This window comes from Accipiter gentilis, chromosome 1, assembly GCF_929443795.1.
Source record: "Accipiter gentilis chromosome 1, bAccGen1.1, whole genome shotgun sequence".
NCBI lineage: Eukaryota > Metazoa > Chordata > Aves > Accipitriformes > Accipitridae > Astur > Astur gentilis.
Window position 1 is genome coordinate 8,570,089 of NC_064880.1, and position 22,096 is coordinate 8,592,184.

Consider the following 22,096-nt stretch of genomic DNA (forward strand, 5'->3'; position numbering starts at 1 on the left):
AAAGCCGACTTTAGGAGACTAAAGGCAATACAAAGAATAAATACAGGCTCTCTTCTCATCTGGAGGAAAAAAAGAGGTAAGCTTCAAATTATGAAATGGGGGAGATCCTTATGTCTGGAGCAAGGCATAATTAGAAAGTTCTTCTTCTAACACCTCTGAGCAACAGCCTTGTGGATAAACCACCACACCAAGAGAGAAACCTATGCACTCTACAGCTGTGACAGTTGCTTTATTTCATCTGAAGGAGCCCATTTATCTCTCATGCTGCCATACCTCTTCTTTGGTGGTGGCTCTTCCTCCTCAGACTCTTCCTCTTCAGATTCTTCTTCCTCCTCAGATTCCTCCTCTTCTTCCTCATCAGATTCCTCAGAGTCCTCATCCTGCTGCTTCTCTGGGTAGAGCACATCTGGGCTACAAAAGGGCCCTTGTCAGAGCGTGACTTACTTCTAAGAATACAACTCCAGGGTCGGCAAGCCTTGGGTAACCCTGGCTCTCAGCAGGCACTGCTGCCCACCCTCCTGTAAGGTTACAGCTTTGAGCCTAATCCAGAAACACCCCCAAGACTTCTGTGTTTGCTGCTATCTGAAACCAACGTTATTTAGTCTCTGCAATGGCAGAAGTGTGACGGCTTGTAAGTCACCAGGAACATCCTAGCCCTAAGCTGCCTTTTCTCTGGTTCTCTTCCCCATTGCTCCTTCTGTGCAACACAGGAAGGCGGACAACAAAGGGACAAGATCAGACTTCAGTGACTCTGAACGCAGGCTGAAGCTGCTGAGGACTTCGTCCATACGCAATAAAAGAAGGTGGGGAGCAGAGACTTTAATGACTATTGCTGCCATTTGGCTCTTTGTGGGACACTATGTCACCATCCCTGGGCTCCACGTGGCCCAGCACAATACAATATACACTCACAGCAGGAGAAGAAAGGCTGGTTTAGTCTCACAGTAGCTAATCTAGGTCATCTTCCCTCCTCCCACCTCTCCTCCACATCGGCATTAAGAAAGGCAAACAGTTGAGTCCTACTCATTATTGAGTATCCTTGCATTAAGAACACCACCACACTACCTGCTCATGCGAATTTGTTTTAGCATGGGAACACTTAAATAGCCCCCATTCTGAAGAAAAGAAAAAAAAAAGTGGATCATGACTACACCTGAGAATATGGAGTCCAATATTTTTATTGCCCTTAAAAGTTTCCCTTGCTAATGAAGTCAGCTTTATGTCCAGTCAGTCAGACATCCAAGTAATGTCATTATCTAGAGTATGGGTGACAACATTGCTGTTCATCAGTTATTAAATCCTCCACAAACTTCCCTGTAAATAGGAGGTCAGCCTACGAACTTCAGCACTGCTCTCTGGCTGACCTATGTGACACTTATCTTGAACATCGTTTTACAGCCAAGCTCTTTACCTAGGATAATAAGGGAAGCAAAGCTGAAAGGTTCCACTGAAGCCCTTTCCAGAAATTTGCTCCATCCAGCCATTCTTCTCACATTTCTGCAGGGTTCTCTTCAGTAGATGCACTGTGGGGGGGAGAAAAAAAGAGGGGAAAAAAGATATCAGAGAAGGGTTGCGTTACTATCTTTATCCACTTGTCTAACCTTACTGCTCTCTGCAGTGCCCTCTGAAATCAGAGATGGAGAGTCAGGATGAAGTCTCCTTTGCCCAGGACACCTGCAGAGGAACAAAACAGCACTGGAGACCCAAGAGTCATGAAGGCATCATCACATGCTTCTTTCTGCACTCAGCAAAGACCAGCTGCTGCATGTGGGACCCAGCTAGACCACTGTGTTTAGAAGCTTTAGTATGTCTTTAAATTAAAGGGAAATCTTCTCACAGTTAATCTCCAGGAAGATTCAAGCAAGATACAGGTGTTTGTTCCTGCACACTTAGCAAGTGTGGTTTTAAATTCTCCAAAGGAAGAAGTCAAGAACAGTGCATGGTTTTGATGTCACGATCAAGGGATCCTCCTTTATAAATGCATTGAACAACACCACGTAACTACTTCTGTCCAAATTTAACCCAAGTCTCAGCTTTTTTTCAGCTTATTATCCAAAGTGTTTTAAAAAACCAAGTCTTTACCCTGTTTGTGCCCTCCTCATGTTCTAAATTTCATATGTAGTGCATCTTTCCCCATTCTGTGGTTTTGTTTGTTTTTTTTTTTTTAAAGGGAAAATATTTGGTCTAGAAATATGACAAATGCACTTTTTATTCCAGTCCTCTGTTCCATTGTGCACTGTGTAAGAATTGTAACTGAAACTGCGCAAGTACAGGGGATCTTTGTCTCTGGCAAAGGGCTGAAGTTGTTTAGTCAGTTCAAAACCATTTCCAGCTTGAATTAGAAGCACTATTTACATATTTAGCTCCCCCCAAACCAAGGGAAAAGCAAGGTCTGCCCTCAAGCACATTCCAAAGAGGTTCACTTGAGAAATGGAAAGAGAAAAATACAAAGAAACGTGCTGGCTGAACCGTCATCTGAATCTGTTCTGTACAATTAATGCAGAGATATTCACTCCAATCATTTATTCAACACTCCTGAAATGACCTTTTATCAAGAAATGACATTTCACAGCAAGAGAATCATCTGGGACAGTGCCACATCTTCACCAGCTTACAGGCAACCTCTGCTGAAATGTTTTACTTTGTACAGCACTGGAGGAGATTGCATAGCCAATTGAGTTGATTGTATCCATCAAAATACTTGTGTTGCAACATTAGGATCATCACAGTTCAAGAAGTCTTTAAAAACCCCACACTTTTATATAAACAGGAGCAACACATAAAACATAAGGCTGTTTTTACTCTGGGTATGAAAGATCAACAGCAGCACGTAAAAGGATTTGGCTCCAGTCGAGTCCACTTACAAAGTATGAGGTATAAAATGGGGAGGACTGCAGAGCACTGGCTCTGCAGTGCGTTACCCGCCTGCTTTTACATCTCACCAGATCTTCCTCTGGTTGCTCTTAAAAGAGAACAGAGATCATCAAAATTCCTTTTATGTAATGCAAGGAGAAAGAAAACAACAGATTGCAAGCTGAAATTTCCTTACCCGACTTGCAAGACTGACAAGCACTGGAGGCTGGCTAAACACAGGCCTCTAAGGACCAGGGAAATTTCCAATGGTCCTGAAAATAAATCATGCAAGGGCTTAGTAAGCCTGGAAACTCTTTTCCCTGCCCCAAGATTAAGAAGTCACCCTTGGCATCAGTCTCTAATTGGCAGAAGGCCTCAGGCAACTTATTTAGCCTACACTGCCGTGAGGGAACCTGTGCTCCTCTCTAAGTCGGTAAGTTCTGCATCAAACAGCCATACTGATGCCGTGCTTCAGCTTCAGGTGAAGAGTGTGGGCTCAGCAATCTCCTCTCCGGCCCCATGTCCTGAGGAATGGCACCAGCACTGTGACACCACAGTACGAAACCGATCTACTTCTAGGTCTGACTCTAGTAGCGACTGCTGCAAGCTCATCCTGCTTCAAATAACCTCCAGCCTTGGTTAAACAACTGCATCGGGGCTCAGACCAAATAATGCAAATAAACCATTAGAAGATCTGCTTTAAAGTCTCTGTTAGTATTGCTTCTGCTAATGCAAAAGTCAAAACAGACATTAGTGTCATTCCTGGGAACAAAGACATGCCAAATCCCTTCCCAAATACAGCAGGATTTCTCTCCTCACTTGCTTGACCTTTTAAAAATCAGAGCCAAAGAAGGACCTCAAACAAATCTGTAAGAGGGGTGCTTGTGAATTTTTTTAAAAAGTTAGACTATGAAACTTCTCTAAATAAAAAGCAACTAGCAACTGCATTTATGCCAAGCTGTAGCCTTTCAAAATAGAGAGAAAAAGATTAAATCAAATTGGTGATTTAAGAACAATAAAATACTTGAATACTATTCCCCCTTCCTGGGAACGTGCTATAGACAAGAGAAACATGCATTATGTCTCAGAAACCAGCCTTTGTCAGGCTTGAAAGGAACTAATGGGAATTAAAAACACTGAGCATCGTTGCAGCACAAAGAGCCGAGCAGCTGTCAGTTCCCCAGCAAGCTCAACGGAATAGTTTAAAGGTGCTGCACAGACACATCTGCAGCTGCAGGACTCTCTTTCAGCATGTAAAAGAGAAGCATTACACTGATCAGTACTTTACCCTGGAAGTTGGAGTTGGTCCCTGGGTGGTTTTCCAGGATATACTTCTTCAGCGCTGTGGTGGAGCAGGTCTTCGGTTCGTTCATGGCCGCAATAGCAGACAGGATGGCATCTTCCATCAGAGTCCCACCCAGCAGGGGCTTCTCCCCTGATTTCTTCAGCTATTTTCCAAGGAGGAAGAGAAAAGCATCAAGACAAAATTCTCCCAAACCAGGTCAGGACAAGCTCCTCTGCACCAGGTGGGTCGGCGCTCCTGCATTAGCACAGATACGTTTTATATTAAAACACTGCACAGGGAACGCTGCTCTCCCAGCCAGCTTTAATTGGGAGGACAGGCCTATTCAGTCAACTGGCCTGGAGGGCTTTTTTATCAGTAACACATTGTCCTAGTCCCAAATACACTGGGAGGATGTGGCAGTCTAAAGGCCTATCACTTGGGGAAGGAAATAAAGCAAATCATCTTCCATCCCACAGACCAAATGTACCCAAGAGGCTTCTATGGCATAGACATGAGAAAAAGACATTGCAGGCATCTGGGGTACCTACTGCACTTACAATTAGTGATGGAAAGGAAAGCTTACCCCACCATCTCCCCTACTGTGCTAGTGAGTCAGAGCTGAAGCAGTGTGTGGAGCATGCTAAGCAAGGAAGGCAGGGGGATCTGCTCCAGAAACGTAGACCAAGAGGAGAATAGGACTCCTACTCCAAGTAGGAGTCCTACTGCTTCATAGTTTGACAAATCCCGAATATGACAGGCTGCTAAACAAAGGTGTACCCAATAAAACTGGGCGGGGGGGGGGGAGCGGGCACATTAACTTATATCCAAGGCTTGTGGTCAGTACAGTCAACAAAACAAGATGAACTCTGGCTCTGACCTGGAATGTCCCAGATGCTCCTTTCCCTGTGATCTGCTCTAACTGGCCCTTCTCTACAGCTCTCTGCAGGGCATTCTTCAACAGCTGGGGTCTGAAATACAGGAGGATAAAGCTTTACTGACACACACTGACAGCCTAAAAAACAAACAGAGAAACAACGCTTTATACAGAGTGAGAGCAGAGCAGTACTTACAAGTGGTATCTGCCTACATACAGACATTTTAAATGGAGATCTGTCAGCAAGTGCTGATTACATGAGAAGAACAATGTACATTAGCGGAAATTCAACTGCAAAACTGTCTTGGTATCACCGCGTATCCAGAAACGGACAAGCTTCACTCAGAAGGATCTACTCATTTTGAAAAGCACGTTTAGACCTGGAGGGCAATGAGTTAGTCGGCTCACAGACAAACAAAGGACTGAGGACAAGCCCCTGTAAGATGTGATGCACAGGGTTTTCCTAATTTGCTTCCTCCCCAAGCCTTGACCCGCTCCATATGGGCCAACTTAAAGATTACAGAACCAAGTGGGACAAGATCCCAAGGAGAGGCCTTCACACGCACACAGCTAAAGGGATCTGGTTTTGGTTAAGGTTGGAGGTGTGTAGAGCAGTGCCGATGTTGGTGTCAGGAACAAAGATGGGGTGTGGAGTGATGCAGAAAAAGGCACAGCTTTTCCTCAAGCTTTCCTGCAGGTTCTACAACGCAGAGCACCACCTGTCTGCTGCCTGCTGAAATACTGAACTGAATGACAGTGAAGTGAGGCAAAGCCAGAGAAAGGCTACATTTCACTGCTCCTCTGCACCTCAGATTGCAAAAGTGTACTCCTGCACTTACCTTATATCTACTTTGAGTTTGGGGTAATACTGAGACACATATTTCTTGATCAGGCTGTAAGAAGCTTCCTTCGGCTCACAAAGGCGGGTGAAAGCCAGCGGCAGGATATCTTCCAGCTTGACTTGTTGCTCTGCAGTCGAAGTGGAAGTGCTTTTCTGAAATACACATACTTTTACGCATCAGTGGGGCCTAAAACTCTGGGTTTTCTGAGCCAGCAATGCACAGGTGGGAGAAGTGCCCCTGACAGTGGGCACAGGTCTGGCAAACCAAGTTCTGTAAGGCAGCTCATCAAATTAACAATTTAAAAAGTTTAGCAGCTTAAGCAAAATTGAGCAAATTTGGCTGGAATTTTCATAGGAGTCTTAGGAAAGTTTTACAAATATAAATTGCTGAGTATGTAACAACTTCTGTATTTTTAATAGTTTCCTTCCTCTTTCTACAGACACTTTGCTACCCTTCAATGAGACAGGTGAACATGATACATGCTGACATGAAACTTAAAAACCAGCAAAGGCAAGACCTGTTCAAATCTCCCCAAAATGAACAGCTAAACAGGAGTGCATTTTTTTTTTTTTTCAGATGACAGTATGAAATCTTGATTGAAGCCAATGCTCCCTTCTGAATTTTCCTCCATCCCTTTGTTACTATGAGGAGGGGGTGATCAAGAAAAAAATGGTCTGTTCTTCATACAGAAAAGACAGTGGGGAAATGTGCTGAAGTTTAATGATTTTGATGCTGAACAGCAGCTTTGCAAACAGTCAAGCAAGTGAGGGTGCCACTCACCCAGACAGCTGCTAGACTGCTAGCTGAATTCACAGAAAACAAAAGCAAAGCTATTTGTTTTGCTGCAACACAAAGTAACTAGGAACACAGACACCGATACGCTGCAGACAAGAAAAGTGATGTGTTAGCAGTTATCAGGTGCCTTGCTCAAACTTCTCGTGGAGCCAGTGAACTCTATTTAAAAAGAAATTACGCTGCAGTTAGTTTCCTTCAGTGCCCTAGTACCAAGTGTGTCACTGGTTCCATCAGTTTTAGGGCTTTTGGTCTCCCCAGTAGCCAAGAGATAAGCACCAAGATGTTACAATACTCTCTAGGTTCACCCGTCTAAGCCGCAAGGGCATTGGCAATTCCAGCTAAGCCTTTCGTAACTGCAGTGTTAGAAATGTGTTTCATACATCCAGCATAGCAGGGATCGGAGAACAGCGGTGCTGGAACCATGACTAATTGTGAGGACTAGGCTCAAAAAAACCCGCATCACATTTTACTACCTCAGAACAATATACACCTAACATTAGCAGCTTTCTTCCAGAAACCTTAGAACATTTTCGTCTTCCTCCCTCTGCCCTCACAGCTGATGGAAAAATGTTCATCTGATAGTCCTGAAGACTGAAGTCTTCCATTTATCCATGCAACAGATAGAAACAGCAGTAGCATAAAGCTCTCTTACAATACCTGAGAGATATCTCTCTCTACCAGGTAACGACAGAAGAGGAGCTTCATGGTTATTCAGCTTTCTGCCTCTGAACCAAAGCCTAGGGGTTTAATGTAAACATTTTAAAACTAAGATTTTTATTATTCTACTTGGTTTTAATTTTGCATACTAACTTTCCAATTCTGATTTTAGTGGAATGGGTGTTTTAATTATTGTACTTGGGGAGGAAAAGTACAGCAAGGAGAAGAATACTGTTTGGGTTGGGGTTAGGCTGCATTTCATTATATACATGTGTTTCAGGGCAAGATTTTTTAAAGTATTGTTTAAAATGATCCATCTTACCTTTCTGTCTCTGGCTTTTGGAACACTTTTTCCTGCATTAGACACCACTACAAAGCTCCCAGATGCTCCCTTTCCTTTTACCTAGTGCAAAAGAAAGTCCATTTCAGTCTTTAACAAAGTAACTCAGAAAAGTAACAACCTGAAAGAGACTAATTGACATCCTTATGCAGATTTTAAATGCACTGTCACTCTGGCAATGGGCTGTTATGGCAGAGGTCTGATTTGAACACACTGACATGGATCAGAAACCAGAGCCAGACATTAATAACATACTCTGCTGTCCTGACCAGGGGACCCTAACAGATATCACAGGCATAAATTGCAGTGGTAAAAAAACCCCATGCTGCTGCAGAAGTGATGTTGTTAGACTCAGTTTGAAAACACATGCTGCTGCAATGCTATATGACACAACACCAAGAAACGGTCATAAATTGCACAAAAGACAACCATGCAAAGTATCTGATTGACTGAACAATAACAAAATTCTGCCAGCATCTAACAAAGTAGAGACAGAGGTTGATTAACCTCCACAAGGGAGAACACGACCACCCCACAGACCTGCTAACAGAGTTTAAGAAACTCCTATGTAATTGAGTAGTATCACCTCCAGTGCTACTCCACAAAGCAACTCTTACCTGTCTAATGATTCCTCTCTCCAGCTCCCTTTTCAATGCTTGCTTTAGAAGATAGCCTCTCCTCTCAAGCTCCAGGGAAGGATATTTGTGGATAATGTATTTACGTATTGCAACGACCGATGCACCACTCTTTTGAAAGCACGCCTGAAACAGAAGCAAAAAGATAGTAGAAACCACTTGCACTGCAATTATCTTGCTGTGGGTCTGGAAGAACGGAGATTGAACTGCTGCATGTAAGCCAGCACATCAGCACAGGATGCCAGGGCTGGCTTTTTCCCCCCAGTGACTCAAGAGTATAAAACATGATTAACAAAATACTTAACTTTCCCCTTAGAGTGGCTGAAGGGCAGACAACACAAAGCAGTACAGCAAGCATGTATCAACCACTCCCGTATTCTGAAGCGCTTACAAGTAATGGCATAAACTCTACATGCTACTACAAAATACAGTCACTTTTTGGCAAACCAATGATGCACAACTGGTAAGTCATTTTACTAATGTCAGATAGAGTAATCATTAAGTCAGAACAAGTTGCCAATTTTTTTATTTTTTTTTTTTAAGTAGTTGGAGGATTGGCATTAGTAAACCAGTAAAAAACCTAAGCTGAAGTTCATATTTTGAAGACATAGCAGCTGGAAAGGCCATCTTGCAATTAAGGCTGGTGGAGTCCAGGCCTCCTGTGAAGGCAACATGCATGAACCAAGCCTCGAGGGGAGAGCAGCACAGGTATCTTCTTACAACCAGGAGGGATACAGTAAACCAAGACCAACACCACTTTGGAACACTAGTTTACAGTATCTCCATCTGACCTGGATTAGAATAAGTTAATGCTGAAAAAAGCATGTATCAAAGAGATGGATTAATCAAGGTAAATCTAGTTAAATATGGCTAGAAGGCACACCAAATTAAATGATGACAGCAGTCAACGAGGTTATGTCATACTAGCTGTTTCTAATAATGTAACTAGGGAGGGAAACAAATTCTAAACAAAGAAATAAGCTACAGGGGCTTCATCATCATCATGGACTCACATTGCAGCTCCATGGGCTTCCAGGCAGAAGCATACATGTCTTACACAGTAAGTTTCCTGCTAACAGACAGCACTATCATCTGTACCATCAGCAAGCTGAAATTGTGGATTTTAGGCGCACAAGTTATTCTGCCTTGCGACAGATGAACAAGAGAGACATTTATCTCCTGCTTACCCTGATGGCCTCAGTTAAAATAGCATCCATTTTGGGACGTGAGGTGGCAGCCATCTGAGTCTGCTTCTGTGCTCTAGCTAGCTGGCTAGCAGAAAGAGTAGCCCACGCAGGAATGGTCTTTTTCACCTTCTTCTCCTTTTCCTTAGACTGATCCTTCTCGCTTAGGAAAAATACAAAGCGATAGTAAGACAAAAGACACTGTGAAACAAGCCAACAAGCAGAGCAACAACAACAACAAAAACCCCAGAACATCTGACACTGAAAATTTAAAGAACATTTTGATGTTTCTACTAGAAAAAAGACACCCTATCTTGATATTCAGTCTCACACATGTTCTAGAACAGCAGCTACACTTGATTGGTAGCTTCTTCCGGAGAATTATGAGCACCTTTTTTAAGGGACCCATCCTATTTTCCCCACCTCTCCCACCACTTCTTCTGTCTCTAGAACCTGACTTTCTTCAGAATTCTACCCAAATCCCCGAATTCACCACTAAGCAAGCCTTACTCCTTTTTGGTTTCTTCTGAGGACTTTGTTTCTGCCTTCCCTTCATTCTCGGGTTCCTTTGGCTGTTCTGCTTCACCAGATGCAGCAGGCAGGGTTTCATTCTCTTGTTCTTCTCCGACAGAGGCAGACTCCTCAGAGGTGACTTCTGCATCTAAAAGATGTGAAAACGCATGAAGTTACTGCCTAAAACTAGCCTCTATTCTTCAGGAAGGTGGGGGAGGGGGAATTGAAGAACACACCCCCAAAATTATTTCCCACCAGGCAATTTCTTCTTTCTAATTTAAAGAGGTGATTTCAATGTAACTTAGGAAGAGAACAAAACTTCTGAAAAGAGTTTCAGTAAGGTACAATCAGTCATCAAATGCCAGAATAACTTCAAACAACACCATGTAGCATTTTCACAATGAACTAATTCCCCCAAGTCTTCTCTTAATTCCAGAAGTTACTGTTGCAATCATCCCTCAGAGCAGCCTGGGTGGGGAAGGGAGCAGGAAATCAGTACCATGAACCACTAAGATTTTCCGCAAGGTTGAGGTTAATGTGTTTTTAACTCAAAGAGGTGCAAAAACATACATCTTTACAAGATATTTAGATAGGTACATACAAGTAAGTTTGTTTATGACCAACTTATTTTCAAACACTGCTGTTTCTGCACCACACGCTGCAGCACCTGAAGGATTTTAACCATTCAATCACATTTTTCCAGACTTCGCAAAGCTTTAGAATGCACATGCATTGGCAGAAGCACTTGACTATCAGCAGGATCAAATCCAGTCAGAAATCAACTTACCAAGCAAATTAACTCCAGTATATTTAGCTGAGAACAGCTTAGAGACTGGGCTGCCTGCTAGATAACATGCATATAAACTGCCATTACCCACTTTTTGGGTAAAGAACTGTCTACCATGACTGCTTCATGCAGTAGACATGTTCTCCATCTCTGAGAAGGAGCTTAATTAAACACTCCTGCTACATTCCTGTGCATAGTTTTCTCACGGAGGCATCATGCATTTAAAATATGCAGTGTATTAATAGTCAGTTTCATGTGTAATTTATTTATTTGTGACACCAAAGAGGACAAGTCAGTGAAACTAACCGAACGTAATACTGAAATGACACATTCTGAGAAACTGAGGTGAAGCTGCTAAAACTAGACACATTAATATTGGACTAGATTTTATGACACATTGTGGTAAAAACCTTTTGTTCAGGAAAAGAAAGAAAAAAGTAAATACTTTATTTTTCTACTCATTAACTCCACCTTTCGATCTCAAGCCATCTTCCTGACACTACTGAAACTTCACAATTTCTACCTTTATTCCAAAGAATAGCAAGCTTAAAAGGGTCTATATTTAGTTATATTTTCCTGTCTGGAGTGTCAAGGTTTTGCCACAGGGTATGAAGGACAAAACAAATGGGTTCAGAGTGAAAAGAGTGGCTGCAAAAAACAACTTCCCAATAAACCAGGAAAAGCCTGTGAAAAGAAGCTAAGCATTAGTAATATTTTAATCATGGCAGAAAGCTTTTTTCAGGAGTTTCAGAACACAAGCCTATGTTTGGGTATACATTAACAATCCACTACAGAACTATTACCATACCCGCTTTGACCTCTTCACCTTCAGCAGGTTTGCTTTTGGGAGGAGTTTCCCGGGAAGAAGAATTCACCGAGCGACGGATCGGCATTGTGTCGTCTTCAACTTTCTATAAAAAGTATACAAAAATCAGTACAGATACTGGAAAGAACCAGAAAGTTTTTAAAACGGGATTAAAGTAAATCAAAGCAGCATATGTAGAAATATTCTGGTTACATCTGGATTTTTCAGAATTTTAAAAGACAGTAACCCTCAAACCAGCTTCTTTGAAGCATACTAGGAGAGGATAGTTTCACATTTTACACTTATAAAAAATAATTTATTTTCAGTTCCAAATTAAATGAGATAAGCATTTGAGGATTTTGACAAATACAACACCTCAGGGAAAGCAGGGAAGGGGAAGGAGAGTGCCTACAGGGTTTAATAGTCTCCCAATTGAGTTTCCTACAAGCAGGGGAGAAAGAGTACCAAGTAACCTTCAGCAGGACTGGAAGTCAAGGACTGATCCAAGGGCAAGCTTGGAGAATGGGCCAGCCCCTACCTCACTTAACTTGTCCGTGTGGATCAGCTGAGCTCCCGTTAAGAGTGGAAGCGCCTTATGATGCACGGGTTCAGCTTCAGACAGATCAGTCGCCATTTAAATTAATTTCTAGCCCCAAGTGCAGGTAACACTGTGGAGCCCCAGGTTTTAACCCCAAGGACTTTTTCCTAATGGTTTTCACAGTGCAGTGAGGAGTCAACCTGAAGTACAGAAAAGATGTGGTGTGAAAATTAACAAAACAAAAACATCTATGTCCATGTATCTAACAAACTAAAGATTAAAAAGAAAAGAAGGATAAATGACTTACAGCTTATGACTAACACAACTGACAGTCAACACTTGCATTCAACAAAGATGCTAAAACATGTAAGCAAACTTGAGTGCTATGGAAGGAGCAGAAATGGTAAAGGTGTAAGCCAGACCTGCAGCCTGCTCCATTAAAACATATCTGAAAGAATAAAAAAGCTCTTTAAATTAACAGAAGGCATTAATGAAAAGCAGACATTGCACTGTGCCTAAAGTAAGGCATTGAGGTAAGCAGTCAGCCACTGACTTTGGGTAAAAGCAGGAGCTGACACATTGATCCAGCTTCTATCAGCCTAAGGAATTAAACCATTAAATCCGTTAGGCAGAAAATACATATGCTGGGGACCCGAACCATGCCCCCTCCCAAACTAAATCCCATGCAATTTATACAACTGAAGGACTCCTTGAAGAAGAAAATAACCATCAGAACGGCAATCTCCACACCATCTACAAAAAAATTGAAGCTTTACAAAACTCTCCTCCAAACACATGCACCGTCACGGGTACCAAATGGGTTAAGCTTAGTTTAACGCTCATCAGGTCTCACCCCTTACTACCATTACACTTCTACAGCCTTTCTTACTTGTTGCCCATCTGCCTGCATCAGCCTCTCTTAAGGAGAGGTGCTCCGCTATTTCTGTCGCAAAACAGAGGGCTTACTTGCTCATTCACTTCCTCTTCTCATCACCCCCTTTAAAAACCTCAGAAGCAAAGCCTCGCCTCTAGCAAACCACGGCTGGACCCGTTCTCCTCCATTCCATCCAAAGATCAAGCTCCAGACTGCCCTCTTCCCTTCCTTACAGAGAAATAGCCAAATGCTCCCAATTTCTATCTATTCTGGATGTTTTCTTTTGCTCAGATGAGAAGGCTGGCACTTACCATAAATTTTCACTTTTAATAGGTATTTCCCCAGCCTCAGTGTGTTCCTCTTGACCAGAGACCTAACATCACTCCTGGCACTGTTTTCCAGATGACTTTCACCACAGTTTCAGCACTTTGCACTGCATTCTCCATTGCAGGGGTGGATGCTCCGTACTACATCAATACCATCTCAATTACTCTGTATTCTTGCCCAAAAATACAGTTCTCTCATTACTTAGTAGCGGGGACTCCTAGCTGATCGGAGGGATTCTCTCTACCTCAGTTATTTTCCCAGGCAAACCAAAACCCTTCTCATCTGCACGGAGTACTTTTGTTAAACCTCCAAGCAGTGTAAGTAGTTTCCATTCAGAAACCAGCAGCAGTGAAAGAAGAGTTGAGGAGAATGTGCGTTAAGATACAGTTCACGAGGACTGGCGATGCAAGAGGCTACATCATTGTACCTACAAGATCTCCTCCCCAAATAACAAACCGGTAAATTAATAAACTAATTCCACTGCTGCTGCAGGTGGGTGCAGTGTCACTTCAGCTGCACACACGTATGGCAAAACCAATCAAGAGACTTTCAGGAGAACTAGACACATCACTAGGCAGCATTTCCATGGGAGATGCTCTAAAAGACATTCATCTAGCCAGCCGTCTTCAAAACACAGTGCTTCTCACAGCTAAAGGCAGTCAATCCGCTACTGCAACATCTACGACTTCTCCTTTGATGACACTGAACAGTCATTCTGAAAAAAAAACAGTGAACTAGTCCTGTCTCAGCACCAGTAAAAGCAAACAAGCGTAACAGTGCCAGATGTTTTCTTCTGAGACAAAACAGAAAAAAATCAAATCACACTACTTGCCAAAACCAAAATAAATGAGATGAATGAAGCTTTCTTATGAAATTTCAGGATGGGAAAAAATACTAATAGCCAATTAGAACGTAAGAACTGCAGCCCAGCCCAGCCCTTCCCCCCCCCACCCCCCCCCCCCCTCCTTATTTTATGGGACCTTCCTCCCCAAAGTGTGGAAAGTAAGAGGAAAAATTAAAAATTCCACCAGGCTTCAGCTCAGTATCAAATGTTTTTTCTAGCAAGCATAGCCTGAAGCCCTCTAAATAAAATGCCAGCATTTTGAAGTGAGTCCTAAAATAACCAATTACAGATCCATCCTCAGGGAAATTGGCTGGGGGCTACAAAAAAATGCTTTCCCTGGTATTACTAACACACACATCGAAGCACACACTGTGGCTGACCTGGTCCTGGTTTTTATTTATTTTTAAACTATGTGACCTGCATGTCACATGCATGAAAACACAGCACTCCCAACTTTGACTTAAAATTCCCCAAGTTCTAAAAAAGCCCTTTGTTTAGATCACAGTATAAAGTACTCGAGCCTTCTTGCTCTCAAGTGTGAACCTTAACACAGCACAAAACACGCAAATAAGCCATCATCCAGTGGAAATTCAGAGTGACCCAAAGAGGAGCTTGTTGATTCCCTCCGTATTCCCACACATAGATCATCTTCTGCTCAAAAGGCCATGGGAATCAAAGGGGCAGGAGGATAATCTCCTGTTGACTTCAAAGCACCAATATTTGATATTTGCAAGGGGCAAAGTCACCACCTTGTGAAAGCATAACAGCCCAAGCACTGGTCTTACTTAGCCTATTTCTTCCCACAGAGGGATCAAAATTAGTTTTCTGGACTGGGTGTGAAACATCAACTACAAACAGGGCTGAATTTTGTTTCTCAAAAGATAAACCAAAATACTAGAAGGTTTTGCAACAGCAGTGTAGAAAAACTCTCATTCACCCTTCCATAGAAAATGGTAGATTTATTTAATGGAAAAATCAAGTCACACAAAACAACTGTTACCCTATTGCATGGATGAGCTACTAAGACATCTTTAAATGAGTACCACAGCTATGATTGCAAGCATCACTTTTAATAACAAACACCTGGAAAGTAATGACTGTATTTTGCATTTACACAAATGTCAAACAAACAAATATTGTGCTTAGAAAGTGGGAAGAGGCCATCATCTGAGGATGCAGGTTTTCAAGGTGGTTGTTGGGTAACTGTCACATACACTTAAACCTGATCGACTGGCAGAAAAAAATAATCCCATCAGTCACAAAAGAAACATCTGTATACCAACCTTTTCAAAAAGTTGCTTGAAAGTACAGATAGTAACTCCTCATATAGCTAGTCAGTCATTTTCCTATGGGTCATTTGAACTGCAGGCTCCTCAATTATCATGAACTAGTCATTTCAAAGCTGGTAATCCAGCAAGGAGCTGATCAGCAACAAAATGCCCCAGCTTTCTGGATTTCTAGATGAGCAGCAATGGTTGATAGTGTCTAGTCTCCCAGCTCAGGGAGTGGCCACTGATGGAAGATCCAGTCAATGGTACAGGTAGCTTTACATGAACTATTATGAAAAAATATACCTATTTCCTCCTGAGCTATCAGCATATCGTTGGAGGGGGTAGAAATAAAGGGAGACTTCAGGTGAGACACACACATTTTGGATAATATTTCAGAAGACTGGAGTCCCCCCACCAATGTAACAGAAACAAGAACATGTAAAAAAAAAAAAAGGGTAATCTGAGGCATAGTTCAGCTGACTCCTTGAATTTCTGCTGGCCATAAGATTTTCCAGCTTATCTCAGACTTCAATCTCATTCAAGGGAAAATACTTCAGGATAAAACCAGGTCTCAAACATGGCAAGCCAACTGTCAGGCTGGCAGAAATACCAAGTCACAAGGACTTGGGGTAGGGTGCACAGGCCAAGCTGACTGAAAACAAATATGCAATGGAAAAATGAGAAAGCATATCCAATCCTGTGCCGTTAAGGGTGTCCACTTACTGTTACATGACACGTACACTGGTGATTGATGTGTTCTTAGGCATGACTTGGTATATGACATGGCGCAGGTCTAGAAATCAGGTCAAAAAGGGCTAGAGAAAAGTTTTAGGTTCTTGCAGATTTGAAGCCAGGGTGTCAAGGGATACAAAACTGCCAACCTTACAAGCAACACAAGCAAGAATGACTGTTTTATTACCAGAAGGGCTTAAAAAGCAAAGTAACTGGATTTCAAGAACAAGCTATTGATTATCGTGCAATAATCTACTACTTTCTAAAGCTGAATTGAGCAGAAGAGCATTTAAATGTCTCAGAAGCTGCAGAAAAAAAGCACAGGAAACTTTAATATTTTTGCAAAGCAAAAATGGAAATCCAAACCAAACATGCCAAAAAATTACCTTCTAAATTGCAAGTTGGCCAACTTTTTCAAGACTTCTGGCCCCCTGAAACACTCAAAGCTCTTCCCTAAAAATCCAGCGCAGGTAGAAGATACTTTACCAAATCTCTCAATATCTATATTGGCACAGAATATATCAACTTGCAACACCTTTGATACAAATTTGTGTTTTACAGAATTTATCCATTAAAAGTTCTCAGCTGGTCGCCTGTCACAGTCTGCTTCACAAAGGTGTTCTAGTGTTTACCAATCTCCCTTTTGTTTTTGCAGTTCACCAAGCTGCCTGTTGTCTTGATTAAATCAGACCAGTAGTAGTAAATAATTTCAAACAGCCTAAAAACATGCAGAGGAATAAAATATCTTACTTAATACAAGTTAGTCCCCACTTCTAATCCTTATTTGGCAACCTGCTCGGAAACTCACTCCCGTTTCACATCTGGCTGAGCATTACTTCCCAACTGCCATTCCCATCACTTTTACTGCCACTCAACAAACTTTGTGCTAACTTTGTCCCGATCCTTACAGCCACCACATCGCATTGATTTCCTGGGAGGTGTCCTAGTTAAGCGGACTTTTCAATCGTGTGCCTCCTGATTAAGCTACAAGGGCTGTATTTGCAACTCTGTTGCGGTTGAGTCTACCAGAGATCTGTTACAGGCTATCTGAGCCCCATGCTGCTACAAGCATTATAAGCCATCTTGTTTCAATTAAAGAAGAATAGTGGTCCAATACAAAGATCCAATAGCTCACCACTTGCCAGGCAAGAAATTCTTCGGCTTGACTAGTGTTACAGTTTCTATTTCCATCCACTCCTTCCCTATACAGCATTAAGGAGGGGAACAACAAATCCCAAGTAAGTTAGGGTTCAGGGAAACACAGCAAAAATGTTTTACGCTTCTAGTTTCCAAACACATGCATTCCTACACACGGAGCCCCAAAGGTGAGTTTTTTCTAAGTCTAAAGATACATTTTCATTTCAGGGTTGCACTGAATTTGGACCTCTGACTCCAAATGCTGCAAATGCAACCTGACTTACACCTTGCCTATCCTGCTGACTTTTACAGAGCAAAGCAAAGATTAAACACTGCCTTTCTGCACACACAAATGCTGCTTTCACTGCAAAAAAAAAAAAAAAAAAAAAAAAAAAAAAAAAAAAAGGCACATTACTACAGTGAGATTGATGCTCTGCCTCCCCACCTGGGACTGAGCTCAGCGCCTTGTCTCTGCTACAGTATAATACTGGAACTCAAAGTCAGCTCAATCTCAACAGATGCTTATTAAAATACAAGTAACAACCCATACCTCACCTCCACTATTCTTCATCACTAAGAATGTCAGGTCACTATAAAAAACACTACAGTTTTCAGATTCTTTCTCGATCAGTCTCTGACCTATACAGAAGACAGTAACAGCAGACCATTTCTGTGGCCTGGATTATCTTCTTTTCCTATACCGAGGAGGTTTTCTTCACATCCCCAAACACACAGCCAAAGCCAGGTAGCGTGCAACTTAAATTATGCCACCATCATACCTAGAAACTCACAAAAACTTCAGCTAAGGGATTAATACGAATCAGAATTTCTGCTTGCATAGCTGTCTAAAAATAATCCCTCTCCACACTGATGCTCAGGATTGCCTCTGTGGGACAACAGTTTTTGAACAATTTTTGGCTATTATGGTCCTTGATCCAGATTCTCCATGAGCTGCCACTGACACAAGCAGCTAAGGAATGAAACAGCCCGTATTAGAGTGCACAGGGTTCAGCTTTAAGTTTAGAACAGGTTTAGGTCACAAACTTACAACTACTCCAACATGAAAATCCACTGCTGAAAGTTTCATAGCCTTGGATGAAATACCTTAATTCCAGGATCCAACATGATGAATTTTGACAAACCACTGACACTTGAATGAAAATTCAGGCTGCTAACATTACTTACCAGGGTATGAACCTTTTATAGGCCATATCATCCTTGCTTGGATTAAATTTAAAACCACTATATAAACCCTCCTCCCAAACTATTACTTATTCAGCCGTCACTTATTCTTCTACAGTACAAAACTATACATGATAAAAACTATGATTTCCTTGCAGTCTATACAAAATCTACTCACACCTCACATTTGAGTCCATCAACGTAAAACTTCTTTTATTCCCTCTCATGGAAATGAAAATCCTCAGAGAACCCTGGGTCACTTGTAACAAAACACTGAGAAGAGAGTCACACATCAGTTTCTGTTGAAAGGGAAAACACAAAAGAAAAAGATACTCTAAAAACAAAAATAATTGAAGCAGCTACTACCTGAGGAAAGTGCACGATGCATTGAGGAGCTAATTAATTAAGAGGCACAGGCAGGTAAAGGGGAGAAAAGCTGCAAAAGCCAGTAGATGTTTTCAAGGCATATACACCAAGTTCCTTCCCCCAACAGAAGTTATGTGGAGGGTTTTTTTTCCCCCATGCATTCCTCCTTTCCAAGGACTTTCCACTCTATCTACCAATCTCTTTAAGTCCCTCCTGAGGAAAGTAAGCGCTCTCATGCCCAGTCTGTCAAAACATCTCCACTCTTTAACCAAACTCACCAGTGAAACCTTCCTCTCCTCTCATTCCCCCTACGCGCACTGTCATCGTGGAAGAGCTTAACTGTGTGATGTTGTTTATAAACATGAGTACTTCTGAACCTTTCCCGCCTCAATAAGATAGCTGCTTGCCAAAGAATGTTGGCCAACTGTTTCTTGAAGATGATGCTAAAAATACTATTTATGGTAAAAACAAACAAACAAAAAGTCACATGCTTGGAAAAATCAGAGTGCAACTATTACTCAAAAGGTCTTATAAGAACTAAGAAGTGACATGCTTGTTAACCCACAAATAATCCAGTGGCCAAGAAAGACTCCTGAAAAGAGTAACCTATGAAATACCACAGACACAAGCAAACTGTCAGTCTCTGCTACACTTTAAAAGGAGTAAACACACCCACAACCCTACATTATCTAACTTTTCTTCTCCAGCAGTACAGGCTGAGCAGCACCCCATGATTTGCAGATGCTATTGACTGTGAAAATCGAACACAGGTGGGAAGGATTTGGTCTGAACAGCCTCCCAGAACAGGTCTAGAGCTGTCCTGGGACACCATAAGCTGGCAGAGCCCCTCTGGCCTGGGAAGAGCTACAGCAGTTTACATCAGCTGAGGTTTTGGCATGCTGGTCCTTCGTCCTTAAGTCTTTGCAAGGTTTTAACCAAAAAAACCCCACAGTCCAGAGTGGCAATAAGGATAACAAACCCAGAACAGAACTGCTGCTCTGAACCCAGAATGGAAGCCCCTCTGGAACAGTCCCATTCCAGTCTGGAATTTAACAGCCTTCTCTATGGAGAAGCACATGCAGTAAGGAGAGGAGGATAACTAACATTCTTTAACCAGGCTGTGACCACCAGAGTCTCAGGGAGTAACTCAGAAGCTCCTAGTAGTCTTGCAACTTAGGCCTGTATCCATCTCTAGCAGCACTGAGAGGGATTAAGAGCTTCTTTTTGGAAGCGGAGCCACACTGAAATCTCCGACAGCGGTTTTCCTCGAGTGGTAACACCTCTCTGGCCTCTGGTGAAGTGAGTTTGTGGAGGGAAAAAAAACAAACAAAAAACCAACCACAACCAAGCAACCAAAACGCGGGAAGCCTACCGCGGGAGCTAAGACACTTCCTAAGTTTATAAATAGCAATTTTTATTGTGTCACACCCCTATCAGCCCCTTCCACCACTGACCTTCCCCCCCCCGCCCCGCCACCCACGGCACACCCGCCGGTGTTTACCAGGTGTCAGCGGGACGGGAGAAGCGGTTTGGACGCCTGCAACCTCCTTTGTCAAGAGACGACGAGGGGTCGGGGACCCGCACCTGGCCAAGGCCCGGCCGCGGCACCCGCAACTCCCCGGCCCAGCGACACCCGAGGGCCGGGGACGCCTCCTTGGGCCTGGACGGGGGCGAGCCCGGCGCACCGCGGGCCTCCCCGGGTATGACCGGAGAAGGGGGAGGGGGGGGATTGGTGGTGGAAAGCAGGCCGCCCTGCCGACGGCGACAGCCCCCTCCCCCCCCCCGGCCGCGCAGTGTCGCGACTCGTCACGAGACACCCCCCCTGAGGCCTGTCAGGGAGGGGGCGCGGCGCTGAGGTGAGCTCCCGGGCCCCTCCGGCAGCTTCACCAGGCCGCCCCCGCGCCTCACCCCACGGCCTACCGGGCCCGGCCACCCCTCGTCAACCCCCGCCGCGGCGCCGGGGGCGAGCGGGCGGGGGAAGACTCACCAGCAGGCCCAGCGGACACAAAGCGGCCCCTCTAATGGCGGCAGCGGCGGCGGGGGAACCGGCGGGAGGGGGGGGGCGAGGGGGGGCCGGGGCAAAGGGGCGGGGGCGGGACAGCGGGGGGGGGTGTGGCCGCGGTGCGCGGCGGGAGGGGGGGGAGGCGGGCCGCGGCGGCGCCGCCGGCCAATAGGAGGCCGCGGGCATTTTTCGAACGCCGGCCCTCCTCCCTTTCCCCTCCGCCTCCACGTCGCGCAGGGGGGCGGGGGGGAGGAAGGAGCGGGCGCATGCGCGGCGCCGTCCTGTCCCGCCCCGCCCCGCTCCGCCCCGCCGGGCCCCTCCCGCGCCGCAAACACAACGGCGGGGCGGGGCGCGTGCGCCCTTCTCGGCGGCCGTTAGCGGGGCTGCGGGCGCGCGCTCACCACCGCCTCGCTGAGGCGTTTCCCGCCTCCACCCCCTGAGGGCGCTGAGGGGGCGAAAACCGCCGCCGCCGCCGCCGCCCGCCGGTCCTCACCTCAGACCCCACCGGGCAGGGGTGTCAACCGTGCGTTCCAGTTGTGGAGCGTTGCAGCCCTAGCATCTTTGCTCCGGCTTCTTGCTTCGTCCTCCTCCCACTGTTTGCGATTCCTCCGGTGCCTGCCTTCGCTTTGCCTCAGCCTCTTATTCTTTACCCCCTTGCCCCTCTCATTAGCTGTGTAATTTACTGCTTGCCTCAATTACACTAGTTCCATCGCTGAGATATGGCTGCAAGCTGGAAATTTCCTGTCAGAACATGCTAACAAGTCCTCACTTGCAGGAATGATCCTTATTGTGGTGTTCCTTCGGTTTGCTCTGTTTCAGGCAGCTGCTTTACCTGCACCTCAGCTGCCTGAGGTGAGGATTATCATTGCAAGGCAGAGCAGAGGTGTGACCCACACTGGTATTTTCACCATCATGGTTATTTCAGGTCTGTGCAGAGTACACTGAGAGGTAATAAACAGAGGCTTTTTCTGTGTATCTCTTGCTATGCTCTTGCTCCAAGTCTGTTGCTTTATTTTTTTGGCTAGGCCTGTGGGTGGGGTTTTTTTCCTTCCCCCAAATCCCTCTGCTTTCCCTTCACTTGAGTCCTCAGTTCCCTTCCCTACCTATTCTTATTTTCTTTTCTGCCAGAAGTATGCTTTCTACAAGCTGTCTCCAAATATGCCACACAACTTTTCATCGGTAGTCTCTTGCCCAAGCAGTCTCTCATCTTTGTTTTCTGCACATAATCCTGACTCATGTGCTGCTCAACTCTC

At 44.1% G+C, this 22,096-nt stretch overlaps 1 protein-coding gene and 1 long non-coding RNA gene across 8 annotated transcripts in view; both read right to left on the minus strand.

The window, feature by feature from the left end:
* HP1BP3 (heterochromatin protein 1 binding protein 3) overlaps window positions 1-20,903 on the minus strand; it is a 22,614-nt gene extending 1,711 nt beyond the window's left edge. For 2 of the 7 annotated variants that reach the window (XM_049809431.1, XM_049808988.1), the window contains exons 1-13: window positions 20,829-20,885; window positions 18,654-18,774; window positions 12,109-12,308; window positions 11,574-11,676; window positions 9,976-10,126; window positions 9,469-9,628; window positions 8,264-8,407; window positions 7,629-7,709; window positions 5,852-6,006; window positions 5,016-5,106; window positions 4,142-4,301; window positions 1,412-1,523; window positions 274-411 (exon numbers count right to left, since the gene is read on the minus strand). In XM_049809431.1, coding sequence (XP_049665388.1) covers window positions 274-411; window positions 1,412-1,523; window positions 4,142-4,301; window positions 5,016-5,106; window positions 5,852-6,006; window positions 7,629-7,709; window positions 8,264-8,407; window positions 9,469-9,628; window positions 9,976-10,126; window positions 11,574-11,676; window positions 12,109-12,204 — 1,391 coding nt within the window. In that variant the 5' untranslated portion in view covers window positions 12,205-12,308; window positions 18,654-18,774; window positions 20,829-20,885. Of the gene's footprint in view, window positions 1-273; window positions 412-1,411; window positions 1,524-4,141; window positions 4,394-5,015; window positions 5,107-5,851; window positions 6,007-7,628; window positions 7,710-8,263; window positions 8,408-9,468; window positions 9,629-9,975; window positions 10,127-11,573; window positions 11,677-12,108; window positions 12,309-12,530; window positions 12,557-18,653; window positions 18,775-20,342; window positions 20,774-20,828 lie in introns of those variants that run through there. The other 5 variants (XM_049809075.1, XM_049809160.1, XM_049809253.1 and 2 more) reach the window with 5 other exon arrangements.
* Window positions 2,129-4,131, minus strand: LOC126043398 (uncharacterized). Its single transcript, XR_007507439.1, has 2 exons — window positions 3,050-4,131; window positions 2,129-2,962 (listed from the first exon to the last, which is right to left on the minus strand). It is a non-coding gene; the product is annotated as an uncharacterized LOC126043398 (long non-coding RNA).
* Window positions 20,904-22,096: the final 1,193 nt, after the last annotated feature.